A 16,698-nucleotide genomic window follows, 5' to 3' on the forward strand; every position below is an offset into this window, starting at 1 on the left:
GAAAAGACTTTGCCATTTCTACATTTTTCGCGACCAGTTTTTGCACCATTAATAGTTTACTTAATTCTTCTGACATTTTTTTTTTGCGTTTGAATAACCCAAAAAAAATATATAATTTTACCTTATCTATTTTAGGGGAGACTATTATTTCTTATCAAATATTCTAAAGAGTTTTCCTATAATAGCTTAGCGGAAATAGGTCTAATCACTTTTCTTATATGTCTGTATCTTTCCAATGATTAAATTTAAATTACAAGGTTTATAGCCTAATTAGTTCGCATGTTTTTCTCCAATTTCCGACCGTGCCATATGTAGCGATAAAAAATTAATGGCTATGTTAATTGTGGTCATAAAGATTGACCGCGACAATGTATTACTACGCTCTAAAGCTGTGAACTTACACCCTATAAGTTCTCCGATAGCGCAACTTATAGCGCTAAAGACAGTGCCATATGTAATATTATGATTTAAAGTGGTATACCGATCGCGCCACTCGCTGAAAGCGAGAAAATAAAATGCATAATTGTAGCAGGTTAGGAATCTTCCAACTATCAATCCGGGAGCGTGACCTCGCTTCCTCGAGTTATCTTCTTGTCAATTACTTCTAATGTTATGTAGAAATCGGATCCCTGGGAGCGCTACCTTGGGGCCATACGAACTAATTACCTGCCGTGCGACTAGATACAGACGCATAAAATGAAATAAACACAATTAGAAAAGCAATAGTTTTATTGAGACTTACATTTAGGTGTACAGCAGTGCTTCACTTTAACTGGCAACAATAGTGGCTGAGATAACAATAATGACTGAATTCCAATGCTTGAACGCCGAAATAATTCTGATTTACTAATCCTCCAAAAAGTACTTTTACAACACTATAAAACATAGTTTTTGTCCTGCGCTCTAAGAGCTGACTCGCAATTGGCCCAAGTTCCGTGGAGGGGGCCGCTATTTTGTAATTCTGTTCGCAAGCCCACTACATTATGCGAACTATCTATCCAATGATTTGTTTTAAATATTTCGATGATTTAAACGTTCACACTGCTCTTATAATTTAAACTTCCTGATAAGCATTGTGCCAAGTATCTTTTTTATAACCAATTATCTTTTTTATTAGTGAAATTCAAATCGAATAGCGCCATTGTTTGACTGAAGCTAAAATGCAATTTCTCTTTTTGCTGATTAACTTTTCTTTTTTTGAAACCAGATTTAAACTTAATTAGAGGAAGTCGGAATTATCTTTAGAAAGAAGGAACTTTATTTTTTTTTTTGTATTTTAAATATATCACATTTTACTCACGGTACACCATTTCTTTTTCAGACATAGGCCTTTCTCTTTATGTAGATAAATGTAAATTTCTTTCTTTTAATAACATTTCTAGTACTTCCCTTCGCTGTAGTGGCTTTACTATCCCTCTCGTAGATTCTCTTCGATGGCTTGGTATTTCTATTACTAATAGTCTTCCGAGCTTCCGCCAGCGCACATTCTCATATATTAATATGAAAGTTAAATTAGGATATGCTAAGATTGTTGCCAATAGAGGTAAATATAATAAACTCATGTTGGTCAAGCTCTACTCAACTTTTTGTGACCTTTCAATTCATTTTGCTTCTGGAATGTTTCTCCTTCTTAAGAAAAATGAGTTAAAACGAATCCGGATTAATTATTTTAGATTTTTTAAATTTTTGTTGTTTCTTCCACCTTGGACCAAAAACCGGGTAATTATTAATAAATTTCGTGTTCCTAATATTACTGCAAAACTGGAAGCACTACACAAAAAACTTTCAAATACTGCTTGTATCCGTTTTTCTCCGAACCATCACCTTATCATGTTTTTTCATTCGTAAGTTTTTTTCTTTTATTTGTTTAGTTGGTTTTCTCTGTTTGGTCATTCTACATTTTTTAGCATTGTAAAGAGTGAGTAAAAATCAAATAATGATAATAATAATGACAGCTTGTGTCCATACTTCTACATATTACTGCTTATTAGATTCTGCAAGTTGTGAGTTTTTTTCTCTCTTCCTCTTTTCCCCCTCCTTTCATGTTATTTCTTTTTTGTTTTAGTTTCTTTCAAATTATTATGTGTTACTCTGTAACTAGTAATCTTGGATTTATATATTAATTTTTGTTGCATTTTATGTGTTTTTCCTCGTGATACTCCACGTATTGTACCTCTGTACAGTGTGGGTTAAAAATAAATAATAATAATAATAACATTCCTAGTCTTTACGACTTAGTCTTTTTGACATTAGTTTTCAAACCTATCCTTGCTCACTAACTCGCAGAACTTCTAAAGGTTCATTCATTTTGTTGACACTTTCATCTAGGATGTTTAAATCATCAGGATAATCTAATTCGAGGATAGTTTTACTTCCGTGTTTAATTTTTACTGTGTTTATTTTACGTGTTTATAGTTTTACTTCCATGTTCTATCGTTGCTTTTGCTTTGTCTTCAGGACAAAGTCTGTCAAAATGATTTATATAAATGGGATAGGACGCAACCCTGCTTAACTCTCGATTTAATACGAACCAGCTGTTAACATCATTTCGCGATAAAGATAAAATTAAAGCGTTAAAAATTGTATTTTCTTGTCATGTTGTATTTCTATGAAATTTTTATTCCCTTCCAGAAAAAGAGAAAAAATCCACATTTGAAGATGAAATGAGTTCTGAGCTTGATAAGCGATTTGCAGAATTTCAAAAACTCCCAGGAGCTAAAAGTGCAGGGGCTGAACCTGAAGATGGCTCCACCATTACAAATCCTGAAGGGAAAAAATTCTACAGTGAACTCTACTATGACACAGACAGTGACGAAGAAATGGAAACTGGGAAACCAAGTAACTATAGAATTTAATATTGAAGCATTTTTATGCATTTTTTTCTTTTAATAATATGTATCGTGGCGTCAGACCCATCGAGGGTACCTGCTATACCACCAGTCCTTATTTCAGTTCAATCTCTTACTTTTATGCATATGTTATGCTTCAACCTTTGCTTGGACAAATTATTAGATCGCTTTGGGAGAATAGGCCACCTCAGGCAGATAGCTCCTGGTAGATCACCAATACTGAATATAGCCGATGATTATCTTGTCGCCTTCACAGAGCTACAGGATAAGAAATGAGGAAATGAGTAAATATGCTTATTGAATTAAATTGACTTGAGCCGTATAAAACCACTTTGTTAAAATAAGCAGTTGGTCTCTGGTGCTGCAATATCCTGACGCAGGTACCTCTGTGAAGGATCCCAGACTTCCCTGACTCCTAGCTGTCCAAGGTAGAAGGATCTAATCCGATCGAGATGGATGCTCCAAGAAAGAGGAATTTCAAGGAGATGGAGTTTATCTAATCTCTTGGTACCTTCATTTCTAAAGTTGGTGTAAGGATGATGGTACATGACCTTAGATTCAGGTATAAGAAGTGAAGACACCAATAGGGTGTCTAGAAAAGTTTTATCAAATATTTATTGTTCACTGGTGTTTCTTATTTATTTATTTTTTTTTTCAACAAAAAAAAGAGAAGTTTGAGCGCCTAATATTTTGAGATTGGTTTCCTGGTTGGAGCTTGAAGTTTAAAAACTTCACCAAAAAGCCTTTTTTTTGCCTTGAACATAAAATCTACAACTGGGGACATGTCGGGCATTAGTTGTGATGGCCGAAAGTCTGAGTGGTTGTAAGGAGATCCATAAAAAGTAGGCAAACCTCATAGATGGTTTGAAGAGAGGGACCTTTCTTAAATAAGCACAGAAACCAAAATTTGATTTACAATTTGTTTATTTTTTTTTAGCTCAGTATCATGAACTTACCGAATCAACATAAGCCAAATACTAAACACTAAATGTCGAACTTAAAACTAAATTTAAGTGACTAATAATAATAAAAAAAAATACAAACATTGTTAATAGATAGTGGTCATTTCCTTATTATTGAATTAATGTGTTTCATAGCAAGTATACGAAAAACTGGATTATGCAGTGGAATCATTGAAAAAGTCAAATTTTTTTTTCGATTTTGATCCTTTGAAAAGCCGCTGTATATATATATATATATATATATATATATATATATATATATATATATATATATATATATATATATATATATATATATATATATATATATATATATATATATATATATATATATATATATATATATATATATATATATATATACATATATATATATATATATATATATATATATATATATATATATATATATATATATATATATATATATATATATATATATATAAATATATATATATATATATATATATATATATATATATATATATATATATATATATATATATATATATATATATATATATATATATATATATATATAAATATATATATAATAATAATAATTTATTTTTGACCCGCTATACAGAAAATTAAGTGGAGTAACACAAGAAAAGAGAAGAAAAAAAATAAACAAAAAAAAAACACAAAGATACATTTAACAACAACACAATAAATAACTATTACACTCAATGCGCTGTGGCTACCAGGATAAGTGGGTGGTTAACACCCAAAGTAGCATAAATGTTCTCTTGAAGACGGCTACTTTGTCTGACAAAACAATTTACAATATCCGGAGCGCCAAAAATCCGCATCATCTTTCTATTACTGTATCTGCAAGGTAGATACAATAAAAACTTGCAATATCTAAAATACATAATTCTAATATCGCTAATATCCCCTGGCCGAAACAGGATGTGAAGGCCAGCTTGGAACAAAACTGCATGGTCACAAAAACTCGAGTACAATGGAGCCAATGCTTTTTTGTTAAACTGTCCCCTGTTGGGGACAATTTTGGCATACCCCAGTTTCAGCTTATCTTTAATATCACTCAAGGTCCAGAAACTACATGAAGTAAGTTATTTGCAAATACTCATCCAAAGCTAGCGGACAGATTCAGAACATTTTACGGACAATGCGCCTCAATCAAGCGGCGTTGCTGAAGATTTTGAATTAAACACTAAATATTCGCATTTATCAGTGTTGAGGCTTAATCCGATTTCCCCATACAGCCGCGATACAAGTAGCACAGACTTCATTAATGCAAACTTTGACCTGCTAACAAGCAGAAAATCATCCGCATATGCAATATAGGAGACGTTCGACAACCCTGAAGAGTAAGAAAGCGGTATCATATTAAGAACACTCAATAAACAAGCTTTAAAAATATGAGGTGAAAGCACACTACCCTGACGGACCCCAGATCTAAATGGGATTTTACCAAAGGCCCGAGAACCCTGCCTCAACTGAATAAATGAATTCTGGTACCAAAACCGAAGTACACAAATAACTGAGCAATTCACACCCGAACGTGCCAGAGAAAACCATGCCTGAGAGTGACAAACAGTATCGAAAGGTTTAGATAGGTCTAACGCACAAAAGTGAACTTCCGTTTTTCAACGATGTGCTTCTTGTAACACCTTTGCAAGTATACGGTGAGCATGCTGGCATCCTATACGCGACTTAAAACCGAACTGATTTGCGTCATAATCCACCTTATCTTGAATAAATGGGAGCAGTACATATTCAAATAGTTTCCTTAAATTACTCGGTACAGTGAAAGGGCGGTAGGATCCACAATTAAGAAGATCCTTCCCTCACTTCAGAACAAAATTAACAGTACCACACAGGACAGAATAAGGCACTAGTGAGCTACTAACACACATCTGAAAAAGTAGTTGCAGATGTCTAATCACCTCGGGATAATCGATTCTTAAATGTTCAACACAAAGTCCATTCAAATCAACAGACTTAGATTTTAGTTTTTTAATGCTTTTCACAACAGACTCAGCACTAATAGGGATAATATCTTTCTGGCGCAGTCTACGCGGAATAACTGAATCGAGCAATCTACAAAACCTGGAATGGACTGCATAATTAACTGTACTGAAAATTGTCGAGTAATGACAAACCCATGAATCACCAGGAATTAAACTGGACGAAACAGTCGGGTTTAGCTTACTAGAATTCAACACTTCACTCCATTGCCGAGGATTTTTCGGAAATTCCTTACCCTTATATCAGACGCTTCGCAAGTAAGATTTGAATTCAGATTTGGTTTTTTTTTAATATTATATACATGACCCGAGGTGGGGCGGCCACACGCATTCCATATCCGAAGCCACATTTTTGCCCGATTTTTCAAAATTTTTAACTGAGGGTCCTCTTTCCATAAAGAACTTCTAGTTTTCGAACGAATACGTGAAACAGGGACAGCAATGGCCTCGGCTTGTTTAAGGCAGGCAACAATCTGAGAATAGTAAAAATTAAGTTGTGATCGAGCGTTAGGCGAGAGGACACTGGTACAAAGTAAATAGTAAGGAACTGTCACAGATGAGAGCAGAGTTGCCAAAGTACAGATATATAATATCCAGTTAGCTTTATTCCATTCACGCTTATCATACCATTTCGTGCCCCGAACAGAAGATTCACACTGATTCAGGCCAGTAGAATGCGAAACAGAGACGGTAAAAGAGAGGGGGGGTGATCATAATCTCTTTCTTCATCATGAACCTCGACACGAGCATATCACACCAGCCGAGCAAACACAGTGGTCTATATCAGACACACATCCACTATTATGAATATACGAAAAATCTGCACTCTTAGCTACCATCTGATATCCATCTGGCAAAGACTGAAGCACAAGATCAGACCGAGTTGACTCTCTATTTATGTTACAATTTAGGTCTCCCACTATGATCCACTTAAAGCTATGTATTTCAATATTCCGAAGGAAATTCTTCAGAGAAGAAACAATTTTTGTGAATTTATTAAATGACCAAACTGTTTTTTTATCATGAGGTAGGTAAGTATTGATAATCACTAGATCTGCAATTTAAAGGGCAATAACATTATCACAAGAGTGTATGCACTGCGGAGAGAAGCACGAAGGTCTATTACACACAATACATGCAAGCCCTCCGGAAGGTCTGCCCCTCGTCCGTCTGGCACTGGTTGTATAAACTTCATGTTCATCACTTCTGTTTAGTGAGCTGACACTTACAGCCGGCAAAAGATGTTCCTGTAGCAACACGATGTCAAAATCGATCATTTTCTGATTTATTGAATAATCTTTGTCTTTGGTGCCATTTATGTTCAGAGAACACCGAGAAAATGTTACTGTTCCAGCCATTTCTTATTCGAGGAACGATTAGCTATGACACTGCGGATTAAGCGGCACTTAAGACTGAATGTAACATGGCCTTCACCACATAGCGCACACTTCGGTTTGGCCAAATATGGTGCATCTTTTGTTGATAAAGGCATACCGCTGCAGCGAGAACAGTGGGGAGGGCTGGTGCAATTGACCTTCATATGATCAGGTGATTGACACTTATAACAGCAACGGGGAGGACAGAGGCACTCAAATGCTCGAAAAATTTCATATTCTACCTTAAGTCCGAGACGAAGTGCATTTGTAAGTCCAACAGCATCGTAGAAGAATATCTTAACAGTCAAGGACTGCCCGATGCGCTTAGCGTCTACAACTCCTTCACACCCCACGAACAAACTGACGTCATAAGCTAGCGGTATGCCTTTAACTATTCCAACGGGTTTCCGCTCTTGAAGTTTTGCATCGCACTTCAGAACATTAGGTACCGCATCACAAAAGTCCTTTGCAGCAACTGGATCTATCTGCACTAAAAGTTTATTGCCCGACGGCTTGATAGAATGAATGGCTTGGTGTCCCTTGATTTGGTCAATGGCATCGTGACGTTTCACAGGATTGTTAAGCTCGGGAGAAATTCCAGAGATTACTACAGTAGTAGTGGATGTGTTTACATTTGGCTTAAACGAGGCACTGGGCAAGGAGGGAAAATTCAGATCATAAGATGTCACTTTTTCGTTTATCTGCTTAAGGGCTCTGTCTAGGGAGCTAATCTTACTGACTAACCTGGAGTAAGGTACTGCGGGGATAACCGGCACTTCAGTAGGTGAGACAATGACAAAAATATATATATATATATATATATATATATATATATATATATATATATATATATATATATATATATATATATATATATATATATATATATATATATATATATATATATATATATATATATATATATATATATATATATATATATATATATATATATATATATATATATATATATATATATATATATATATATATATATATATATATATATATATATATATATATATATATATATATATATATATAAAGAATTTAAACACCCTAATGAGAAGCAGTATTTGCAATTTATTATTCGATGTAACTGTTTAGATATGATAAATATTACATGGTTCTATTTATTTTTAGATCTGTAAAAGTGTTTCTGAGCCTTCGACTTTGTTTCTGATCAACTTGATGCAATTCAGCTTAATATTACTTATCAACTTGAATTCCAATTCAGTCAAAATGTTTGGCCAAAATCTCGCATAGACGTTAATATAGCACGTTTTTTATTTCGCTGCAGAAATTTTTACAGAAAATTCGTGAATGGAAATCATTTGCAACAGTCTTTTTTTTATTCAAAACTATTTTCTTTGTAATGAAAACAATGACCAAAGAGTATGAGTAACTTAATAAAAGTGGAAACTGGCGCTAGTGTTGGCCAAAAAACCATTAACGCCATCTAGCATTTGATGACACTTGGCTTTTTTTAAAGCTTTATAATCGTTTAAATATCTGGAACTATGATCAGACAATTATTATTACCCTAATTTTACCAACTACACAAATTGAATTAATTAATCTTATTATCACCCTAAACTGAAAAAAATGCCAATTGTTGCCAAAAGCTAGATGGTGTTGTTTTTTTGTCGATACGAGCACCAGTTCCCAATCCTCTAAGTTAGCCATGCTCTTTAACAATAACTGCTAGCCTATTCGGACAATTTTCTTCTTCCTAAGCTTAATTTTGAAAAACAAATGAGAAGAAATATTTACGATTTTGAATCAAACAGTTCGTGGTAACGAACTGTAAGTAAGGAGCGACCCGGCTCAATGGTAACCGAAACTCTAGAAAACGAGTATTTGATACCAATTGTTATATCAAAATAATCAGATTTTAATTATGATTTCAAATATATACCTTTCATTAAGTTTAGTGCTACCCATCAAAAGTTAAGCGCCTGAGAAAATTTGGCTGATTTTCAAAAAAAGGGTGAAAGACCCCCGAAAAGTTATAGGACCTTAATGAAAATCACACCATCATATTCAGCGTATCAGATAACCCTACTGTAGAGTTTTCAAGCTCCTATCTACAAAATTGTGGAATTTTTCATTTTTTGCCAGAAGAAAGATCAAGGATGCTTGTTTATTTGTTTGTGTTTTTTTTGTTGTTTTTTTTCCCCAGGGGTGATCGTATCGACCCAGTGGTCCTAGAATATCGTAGGAGGTCTCATTGGAACGGAAATTAAAAGTTCTAGTGCCCTTTTTAAGTGACCAAAAAAAATGGAGGGCAACTAGGCCCCCTCCCACGCTTTTTTCCCAAAGTCTCCTGATATAAATTTTGAGATAGCCATTTTGTTCAGCATGGTCGAAACTATGATAAATATGCCTTTTAGGAAGACTTAATCCCCCGAAGTTCCCAGAGGGAGGGCTAAAAGTTATGAACTTTACCCAATGTTAACATATAGTATTGGTTATTGGGAAGTATACAGAAGTTTTCAGGAGGTTTTTTTTTGTGGTAGTGGGAGGTAAGGGTGGGTCGGTGGTTATGTTGGAGGATCTCTTCATGAAGGAAGTTTTCATGGGGGAAGGGAAATTGCCATGAAGGGGGCGCCGGACTTGCCAGCATTATTTATTGGTTATTGGGAAGTATACAACCATTTTCAGGAAGGATTTTTTCTGGAGGGGGGGCTAGACGAGGGGGTTAATCTGGAGAATATTTTCGTGGAGGGTGTTTCTTTGGGGTAAGGGACATTTCTATGAAGGGGGCGCCGGATTTCCAAGCATTATTTAAAAAACGATCAGAAATTAAATAAAAAAAAACAAGTTTTTTCAACTGAAATGTAAGAAGGAATATTAAAACTTAAAACAAACAGAAATTATAATGTATGTGAGGGGGTTCTCCCCCAAGTCAATACCTCGCTCTTTACGCTACAGTTTTTTTAGTGCTTTCAAAAGAGCTATCTATTCTAATTAAACGGCTTTTGTGATTCAGGGGTTTGTGAATCAAATTTTTTTTAAACTTTTAACGTAAAGAGTATTGACTAAGGGGAGAACCCCCTCATATACGTAATAACATATACGTAATAAAAAAAAAAGCAATAAAAAAACAAGCGATACGGCTCAATAGTAATCGAAACTTTTAAAAACGGAATTTTGATGTCAATAAATGTATCAAAAGAAAGTATTTATAATGCTGATTCTAAATATATAAATTTGATTAAGTTTAGCATTACTCATCAAAGGCTACGAGCCTGAGAAAATTTACTCGATTTTTTAAAGAGGGGGGAAACATCCCCTACAAGTGAAAGAATTTTAATGAAAATCACACCGTCAGATTCAGCGTATCAGAAAACCCTATTACATAGGTTTCAGATTTTTGCATATCTGCAAAAATCTGCAACTTTGTATTTTTTGCCAGAAGAAAAATTTACGAATATAGAAATTAGTTACGTAAGTTAATTTGTAAAGGCTGCATTAACTAAAAAACGATCAGAAATTAAATAAAAAAAAACAAGTTTTTTAAACTGAAAGTAAGGAGCAACATTAAAACTTAAAACGAACAGAAATTATTCCGTATATGAAAGGGGCTGTCCCCTCCTCATCGCCTCGCTCTTTACTCTAAATTTTTTTGTTTTTTTAAAAAATAAAGTTGTGACACACAGTCAAACTTTAGCGTAAAGAGCGCGGCGGTGAGGAGGGGACAGCCCCTTTCATATACGGAATAATTTCTGTTCGTTTTAAGTTTTAATGTTGCTCCTTACTTTCAGTTTAAAAAACTTGTTTTTTTTTTTATTTAATAAATAAAGACATCAAAAGTAATTTTTGATTGGTTCGATTATTTTGTTTACTGCTATCGGCAAAAAATGGTTGCAAGATAAAAAAAAGCCAGTCCAAAAGACGTCTTTGTTCATTTTCATTCGTTATCAGGTCATTCTTACGTTTTTTGTTTGTTATTAGATCACTTACATCTTTTATTTAATGTATGCTCTTACAAAATATATCAATCAAGGGAAAAAATTGTTCATTACAATACTGAAAAATAAACAGAACTGACTGAAAAATTACAAACTGGTTAACTGGAAGGATATTCAATGTAACATACACATTCTGAGTACTTGATTTGTTTGGTAACAAAACAGGAGATGGAACCTATTCTTACAGTACTCATAATTCTTTATTCTGTTGTCTCTGGAGTGGCAGTAAGTGGCTCCTAAATGTATTCGGTAAGAATGTAATAAGTAAAAATAAACGGACCTCAATGCATTATAAGGTAAAATAAACTTCAGGTGACCAATCATTCCAACATTTCTGCTTAATTTCAACTGAAGAGGAGTAATATGGTGCTTGAATGACATATAATGACAATATATGACGGTATTACCAAAAAATTGCTAGGCGCAGTAAAACCTCTGAATCAAACAGTTCGTGGTAACGAACTGTAAGTAAGGAGCGACCCGGCTCAATAGTAACCGAAACTCTGAAAAACAAAAAACGGAATTTTGATACCAATAGATACATCAAAAGAATCAGATTTTAATGCTGATTTTAAATATATAAGTTTCATCAAGCCAAAGGGTCATTAATGATTGGATTATTTGTTATTAGATCACTTACATCTTTTATTTAATGTATGCTCTTACAAAATATATCAATCAAGGGAAAAAATTGTTCATCATGTGACAATAATGACGGTATTGAATGACAATATTGTATTTTTCAGTAGGATTGTGCAAAGCTGTTTTTGCCTCAGAAGGTACTCCCTAGGAAATACAGGGTAAAATGGGTGTTTTGGAGTTGCCCTGTAGCTACAAGACCAGTTGAATTTTTTTTTTGTTATTAGATCACTTACATCTTTTATTTAATGTATGCTCTTACAAAATATATCAATCAAGGGAAAAAATTGTTCATCATGCATGCCTTCCCATGGAAAGACCAGCGTTGCCAACGCTTGATTTGTCGTAAAAGGAAGAACATTCTCGATAAACTTAAACATGAACATATAACATGAACATGATTTAAGGGAAATGGGTATTTCCTGGAAAGGTGAAACGATGGAGTCTTCGAATAGATTGGGATTGAGTAGGATTGTGCAAAGCTGTTTTTGCCTCAGAAGGTACTCCCTAGGAAATACAGGGTAAAATGGGTGTTTTGGAGTTGCCCTGTAGCTACAAGACCAGTTGAATTTTTTTTTTGTTATTAGATCACTTACATCTTTTATTTAATGTATGCTCTTACAAAATATATCAATCAAGGGAAAAAATTGTTCATCATGCATGCCTTCCCATGGAAAGACCAGCGTTGCCAACGCTTGATTTGTCGTAAAAGGAAGAACATTCTCGATAAACTTAAACATGAACATATATAAACTAAAACTTGAGTCAGAAAAGAGGAAGTAAAACTTAATTGTACCGGAAAAATTTTTATTATACCAAAATATTTCCCATTGTACTACATTGTACCGGAACCTCTAAATTTTGCGAAAAATAGTACAATTGTACCGCTTTAGTAATGCAGGCAAGGTTGATCAAGTCCACTCTTTACATCTCCTATTCCTTTAGGTTTTGATGTCAAAGTACCCGATTGACTCTTACATAGCCCCTCTTGAATTCACTTTCAAATGATACAATCGAGCTTGGGGGGGGGGGGCGGGGAGGTTGTTATTCGATATACGGTTACAGGTATTTCAATTGAACAAGTTTTAAGTTAAAACGATAAAATTAGCAATAAGCTAAAGCTAACTTTTGAAAGTTCTAAGCCTGTCTCATAATATTCGACGGGTTATATTCTGACGCAATGGCAGAAGTAGGCAGTTTGCTGTTGCGTGATTTTTTTTCTTAATTGAAAAGTGCAGTAGAATTTTAAATTTAGGTCTTAATAAGCCGCACTCCCCATACTGTACGACCAAAGATACGATGCGATAAACCCTGAAAATTTTCCAAAAAACAACAACTTAGCTCGCTTCCGTAACTTTCGTCAACAATACACCCCATTTACGGCTTTTTTCGAAATTGTGCTATTTTTCTTATGCTAATAGCGTCTGATGGGTCAATTTGTAATTATGAAGTATGAAATATTTGGAATCAGCCTGTTGAGCAAATTTTTGTGATGCCTACTCTTCAAAACACTGTTGTATATATATTTCATTTTGAGGTTTCAGGATCTTTTTGTTTGTTTTTCCATTTTTTTACCTTAGAAGGGATTTTTTACATTAGGTGCTATTTTTGTCTTTGTGTATATTTCAGTGTTTTGTTGCCATGGCCTTTGTGCAGGTAAGTCTCTATCTGTCCATCTTTCTGCCTCTAGAAATATTAATAGTTTTTATAGTGTTATTTTTCATAAATTCATTTTTAAGTTCCATACTGAAGTAAAAGATAATCTGTTAAATTTTTCCACCATACCCTAGTGCAATATATTTGTCTTTGTTTTGACTACTTATTTGTGAACGTGTCTTTGTTTTCGATGTTTTCATTAATCTTTTTTTGTTTTGTGTTTTATAAGCAAGGAATAAATAATAAGAATTCCTTGTTTTCAGGAGTTTCGAAAAAGTATAGTGACAAACGTCGAGTTCTTTCAAATGAAGAACTTTTTTATGATCCACAAATTGACGAAGAAAATCAATCTTGGATTGACAGAAAAAGACGACAGTATCAACCAAAGTGAGTAATTCTGTATTTCCGATGATGTCTGGAAATCGTCCTTGTCGGCCAACAGTCTAGGGCCAAAAGAAAAGCAGGTCATCCCCGAATGGGGTGGGAGGAGGTCGTAAAGAAAGATTTAAGGGAAATGGGTATTTCCTGGAAAGGTGAAACGATGGAGTCTTCGAATAGATTGGGATTGAGTAGGATTGTGCAAAGCTGTTTTTGCCTCAGAAGGTACTCCCTAGGAAATACAGGGTAAAATGGGTGTTTTAGAGTTGCCCTGTAGCTACAAGACCAGTTGAGTATTTCTTTACAGCTTTTAATGAAATTTTTTAATGATTCCGATTTCCTGGGCTTAAAAAAGGTAATGCCCCTTCCATCTAGAGTTTCATCAATTCAATTACCTGTCATCAATTCCCCTTTTGTAATCTAAGTGTCATCAATTCAATTACCCCTTTAGTAATCTTGTGCCTAGGGTAATACCTCAGCAATTGGACAGTGCCTGATTTCAAACATCCATTTTGTAAAAAAAAAAAAAAAATGAATCATAAAAAATATTAAAAAATGTCACTTTTATCATTATTTGAGAGCAAAATCATGTTAGTCATTTTATTTCTACATTTAAACCTAAGAAATGTTACCTAACTGCCTTGCGTATTTAAATAGCCGTATTCAGCCACATTCTTCATATAATATATGTTATTTTTCATTTATTTATAAAAGTACCGTATCATAGGCAGCGCGCTAGCCCTGCCTAAGTAAAGAGCGATGTGGGCACAATGTGTTTTTTTTCTTCTTCTTCCTCTTCAGTCGGGCACTTCGTATCCAAGGAGTTCTCGTAAGAACTTTGAAGAGGACTGATTTGAGTGGATATTGAAGGGGCTAGTGCTCTTTTTAATAGTGGAAAGTGATTGGAGGGCAACTGCCTCCCCCACGCCTTTCATTCCCCCAAACACATCCAGTCAAAATTCTGAGATAGCCAATTTTTTCAGCATAGTTGATTTCCAAATAAAAAATATATTTTTGAGGAGGACACTCCCCCTCAACCCTAAGCGCAAGGGTTTTAAGTAATGCCCTGGGGGCATGTAAGGTTTTTATAGAAGGTGTTGTCGTAGAAACTTCAAAACAGGCTAATTCAATTGGAAATTCGAAGGGCTAGTACCCTTTTTAATAGTCGAACGTGACTGGATGGCAACTAGCCCCCCCCCCCAAGCCCATCAGTCCCCCAAACATATCCAATCAACATAGTTAGAGAGACATTTGGTTCAGAGGGGTTGATGTTTAGTTAGAAACTATGTTTTTGAGGAGTACACTTCCCCACACCTCTCAGGGCAAAAGTTGTATGTTATGCCCTGGTGTTATGTAAGGTTTTTATAGAAGGCGTTGTCGCAGAAACTTCAAAACAGGCTCACTCGATTGGAAATTCAAAGGGCTAGTGCCCTTTATAATAGTTGAAAGTGACTGGAGGGCAACTAGCCCCCCCACGCCCATCATTCCCTTAGAGACATCCAATCAAAATTTTGAGATAGCCATTTTGTTCAGCAAAGTTGATTTCCAGATGGAAAATATATTTTTGAGGAGGACAGTCCCCCATAACCCTCAGGGCAAGTTATGCCCTGGGGGCATATAAGGTTTTTATAGAAGGTGTTTTCGTAGAAACTTAAAAACAGGCTCATTCGATTGGAAATTCTAAGGACTAGTACCCTTTTTAATAGTCTAAAGTGATTGGTGGGCAACAAGCCCCCCCCCCCCACGCCCATCATTCCCCCAAAAACATCCAATCAAAATTTTGAGATAGCCATTTTGTTCAGCGTAGTTAATTTCAAGATAGAAAATATGTTCTTGAGGAGGACACTCCCCCAAAAACCTCAGGGCAAGGGTTTTAAGTTATGCTCTGGGGGAATATAAGGTTTTTATAGAAGGCGTTGTCGTATACACTTTAAAAAAGGTTCATTCGATTGGAAATTCAAAGGGCTTGTGGCCTTTTTAATAGTCTAAAGTGATTGGAGGGCACCTTGCCCCCCCCCCCCCGCCGATCATTTCCCCAAACACATCCAATTAAAATTTTAAGTCGGCCATTTTGTTCAGCATAGTTGATTTCCTCATAGAAAATATTTTTTGAGGAGGACACTCCCCCACAACCCTCGTGGCAAGGGTTTTAAGTTATACCCTGGGGGCATATAAGGTTTTTATAGAAGGCATTGTCGTAAAAACTTCAAAAAAGTTCATTCGATTGGAAAATCCAAGGGCTAGTGCCCTTTTCAATACTCGAAAGGACTTGGAGGGCAACTAGACCCCCCCACGCCCATCATTTCCCCAAACACATCCAATCAAAATTTTGAGACAGCCGTTTTGTTCAGCGTAGTTGATTTCCAGATAGAAAATATTGTTTTTAGGAGGACACTTCCCCACAACCCTCGGGGCAAGGGTTTTAAGTTATGCCCTTGTGGCATATAAAGTTTTTATAGAAGGCGTTGTCGTAGAAACTTCAAAAAACATTTGATTGGAAATTAAAATGGCTAGTGCCCTTTTTAAGTGTCGAAAGTGGTTAGAGGGCAACTAGCCCCCCCCCCCACCCCCATCATTTCCCCAAACACATCCAATCCAAATTTTGAGATAGCCATTTTGTTCAGCGTAGTTGATTTCCAGATTGAAAATATGTTTTTGAGGAGGACACTCCCCCACAACCCTCAGGGCAAGGGTTTTGAGTTATACCCTGGGGGCATATAAGGTTTTTATAGAAGGCGTTGTCGCAGAAACTTCAAAACAGGCTCATTCGATTGGAAATTCGAAGGGCTAGTACACTTTTTAATAGTCGAAAGTGATTGGAGGGCAACTAGCCCCCCCCCCCCCACGCCCATCATTCCCTCAAACACATC

General features: G+C 35.2%; 1 protein-coding gene across 2 annotated transcripts in view; it reads left to right on the top strand.

Moving 5' to 3' along the window:
• LOC148949824 (E2F-associated phosphoprotein-like) overlaps positions 1–16,698 on the top strand; it is a 93,716-nt gene that overhangs the window by 38,475 nt on the left and 38,543 nt on the right. For both annotated transcript variants that reach the window (XM_089093115.1, XM_089093114.1), the window contains exons 4-5: positions 2,632–2,838; positions 13,714–13,837. In XM_089093115.1, the coding sequence (XP_088949241.1) occupies positions 2,632–2,838; positions 13,714–13,837 (331 nt within the window). The remainder of the gene's footprint in view (positions 1–2,631; positions 2,839–13,713; positions 13,838–16,698) is intronic.

Source organism: Artemia sp. Qi Xiang Cuo, chromosome 8 (genome assembly GCF_049724085.1).
Source record: "Artemia sp. Qi Xiang Cuo chromosome 8, ASM4972408v1, whole genome shotgun sequence".
NCBI lineage: Eukaryota > Metazoa > Arthropoda > Branchiopoda > Anostraca > Artemiidae > Artemia > Artemia sp. Qi Xiang Cuo.